The sequence below is a fragment of the Hemicordylus capensis genome, chromosome 4 (assembly GCF_027244095.1).
Source record: "Hemicordylus capensis ecotype Gifberg chromosome 4, rHemCap1.1.pri, whole genome shotgun sequence".
Taxonomy (NCBI): domain Eukaryota; kingdom Metazoa; phylum Chordata; class Lepidosauria; order Squamata; family Cordylidae; genus Hemicordylus; species Hemicordylus capensis.
This window is the reverse complement of record NC_069660.1, coordinates 80,946,563-80,950,301: the sequence shown is the minus strand read 5'-3', so window position 1 is coordinate 80,950,301 and position 3,739 is coordinate 80,946,563. Positions and strand designations below refer to the sequence as shown.

General features: G+C 40.9%; 1 protein-coding gene across 1 annotated transcript; it reads left to right on the top strand.

The window, feature by feature from the left end:
• Window positions 1-249: 249 nt before the first annotated feature.
• Window positions 250-1,886, top strand: KCNA10 (potassium voltage-gated channel subfamily A member 10). The gene has a single exon (XM_053248148.1). The coding sequence runs from the start codon at window positions 250-252 to the stop codon at window positions 1,801-1,803; it is 1,554 nt and encodes a 517-aa protein (XP_053104123.1). The 3' UTR covers window positions 1,804-1,886.
• Window positions 1,887-3,739: the final 1,853 nt, after the last annotated feature.

Genomic DNA, 3,739 nt, shown 5'->3' with positions numbered 1-3,739 from the left:
AATCCTCCCTGGAAGGGATAATAGTCGCAGTACTAAGTAATAGCATTAGGTAATTAATTTTGTTTGTTTAAAAAAAGAGTGATCCTGAATCCAGATTTATTTTATTTTTTGCAAGCAAGGGAGTGACACATATGCATAAATCCTCTCTGTCTCTCTGTCTGCTTACTTGCAGATCATCATAGCGTGGGAAAGACGCAAGCTGCTGGTTTCAAACCTGGGGATTTATGCTGCTAATCTGATTACCCCCATATGATGGACGTGTCCACTTGGAAGGAAATGGAGGTGTCACTGGTCAGTTTTGACAACACCGATGAGGTAGCAGAAGATCCTTGTTTTTCAAATGATCTCAATGCTGCTGGCCAATCGCACAAAGGGCGTCCGAGCTGTGCCAGCCTCCTGTCCAACTGGAGAATTCTCATCAATAGTGAGAACACCAACAATGAAACCATATTCTCCAAATTGCCTGCTGAATTCAGTGACCACCTGGGGGCAGAGAATGTGGGCATGGACGAGGGCGACCAGAGAGTCATCATCAACATTGCTGGGCTGAGGTTTGAGACACAGCTCAAGACACTTAATCAGTTTCCAGAGACCCTACTTGGAGACCCTGAGAAGAGGATACATTACTTTGATTCAATGAGAAATGAGTACTTCTTTGACAGGAACAGGCCCAGTTTTGATGGGATACTATATTATTATCAATCTGGGGGGAAAATCCGGCGCCCAGCCAATGTCCCTATAGATGTCTTCGCTGATGAGATTACTTTTTATGAGCTGGGTGAAGAAGCCATGGACCAGTTCAGAGAAGATGAAGGCTTCATCAAAGACCCCATCACTCTCCTGCCAACCAATGATTTTTACAAGCAGTTCTGGCTACTGTTTGAGTACCCTGAAAGCTCTAGTGCAGCCAGGGGTGTAGCTTTGGTCTCTGTCCTGGTTATTGTCATCTCTATTATAATTTTCTGTGTAGAGACCTTACCTGAGTTCAGAGATGAAAGGGAGCTTAAGGATATCAAGGATGAATCTAATAACCTAACCAAAGCCATTGTGGCCCCTAATACTTTCACAGATCCTTTCTTTGTGATAGAAACTGCTTGCATCATCTGGTTCTCCTTCGAGCTGATGGTCAGATTCATTGTTTGCCCCAGCAAGGCTGAGTTCTTCAAGAATATAATGAACATCATTGATATTGTGTCCATCATTCCTTATTTTGTGACCCTCGCCACTGAGCTGATTCAGCACAATGAGCTAAATGGCCAACAGAACATGTCCCTGGCCATCCTTCGGATTATCCGTTTGGTCAGGGTCTTCCGTATCTTCAAGCTTTCCCGGCACTCCAAAGGGCTACAGATCTTGGGGCAGACTCTCAAGGCCAGCATGAGAGAGTTGGGCTTACTCATCTTCTTCCTTTTTATTGGGGTCATACTGTTTTCTAGTGCCATCTTCTTTGCAGAAGTGGACGAACCACAATCACATTTCTCCAGCATACCTGATGGCTTTTGGTGGGCTGTGGTCACCATGACGACTGTTGGCTATGGAGACATGTGTCCTACGACCCTGGGGGGGAAGATAGTGGGGACTCTGTGTGCTATAGCAGGGGTGCTCACCATTGCACTTCCTGTGCCAGTTATTGTCTCCAACTTTAACTATTTCTACCACAGGGAGACAGAGAATGAAGAAAGACAAATATTACCTAGGGAGGTAGAGAGAATACTCACCAGTGTGGTTACAGGGAATGGGAGTATGGACTCCCTGAACAACTCAAATGAAAATTACTCTCGAGACAAGACAAAAAAATATTGAGCAATCCCAGAAGATAGAAGCTCTGAGGGGTCTGAGGGGCTCTGACTGATTGACTGATATACCATGACCACTGTGTAACTCCCCCCACCCTTTTTTAAAACATAACTTCATTTTGGTTTTTTAGTCTTTCATTTTTGCTATCTTTGATTTCTTGTGACTTTTCAAATAAATGGAGTATTTCTTATCTCTCCTTCCTGATCCTCTGTCTCTTTTTACAATCAAATTCTAGGCTGCCTAATATTTTGTTTCTCTGCTTTGTTATCAATACTTGTTTCTTAATGTAAGAATTTATGTTCGAAAGTGTTCAATTTCCTTTAAAAATGATGCCTGTAAGCCCTTTCCCTTAATCTCAGATCTGTGGTGGCCATGGACACCTTGGGTGCTTCCACACAAGTGGGCTTATGGCCGATTGTCTACAAATGAAGGGGTGATGCTTATTTTAATTGCTGCTAATCCAAACAGATGAGCAGGAACTTCACGGGAGGGTGAGCTACTATTGTGCCAAATTTGAGTTGGAAGCTGCAAGCCCTGCAACAGGAATGATCTCTTCAGTGATATACTTCCTGTTGTGTTTCCTGTTGGCTGACCACTGTCACTGATCCCAGCAATGCTTGGAGGTGTCCTTAGCAGTAAGGGGGAGGCATTCTGCAAATGTTCAGAGGTGTTCTCTGTTTCATTATTATTTCATAATTTCAGGGCTGAATCCTGATATTTAATTGTAGCTGTCCTTGAAGATATCATTAAAATATCATGTATTTTCATTAAGGAAAAGTCATTTGACCAAGAGATGAAATTTCACAAACATTCTCAAGACAGTACTTAAGAATGATAAATGGTAACATTTTGTATTTAAGAATGATAACTGTAAATTCAAATGAAAAAATCAGGAATTTTCACTGGGTATAAAAAACAGAATTTCTATATAATTGCATAACTGTCCTCCCATGATGCATAGGCATTAGGTAACCATGAAGTAAGCAGAAATCTTTGGAGTGACTCCAGCTACAAAAATGTTACTCTTAGCTACATAGTTGTTAATTCATTGACCATATAAATTTTGTCTTTCTTAAAAAAAAAAAAAAAGAATAGTGCCAGCTTTTGCACTATTAATCAATGTCTGTAGCAATTAAATGCTAAGGTTAGTTTTTAAATCACAATGCAAATTTAGAAAGAAATTCTGAAACTTGTCAAAAAGGGAGAGGGGGATAGGGAGACATCATTTTTTATTTCTAGACTAGAACATTAGTGTCAAATTCTACAAGCTGCACAATTTGACAGCAGCAACCTTAATTGCAAAGAATTCCCTACAGTGTAATAATGATCAGGGAACACCAAAAGTCAGTATGTTTGGAAGCCAATATATCCCTGCATCACCCAGACTTGTACCTCGATGAGAGTCAATGAGAAAGTGCTAAGTAATATATAGCCACTATCCCAAATCTTCATTGTGTGTGTATATTAGGCCATATTAATTGCTGGGGTAACCAAATGCTGCTTCATTGTCCTCAGTGGATTTTTCACTCAGGGTGCCATTTTAGGAGGAGGAAGAGAACAATCCCCTTTCCCATTTCAACTATATCTCTGATTAATATGAATTATTAAGAAAACCAAGAATAATCAGAATAAGTGATCTTAAAATGAACTTATTTTATGCAGTTTAGTTTTGAATATATCCAGGAGCAAAAATCAGACATATCAAATATGTGGAACATAGGAAGCTGCCATACACTGTCAGACCATTGGTCTATCTAGCTCAGTATTGTCTTCACAGACTGGCAGCGGCTTCTCCAAGGTTGCAGGCAGGAATCTCAATTAAAAAAATCTTGTCCTATTAAAAAAAAAATCTTGTCCTATCTTGGAGAAGCCAGGGAGGGATCTGGAGACCTTCTGCTCTTCCCAGAGCGGCTCCATCCCCTGAGGGGAACATCTTGCAGTG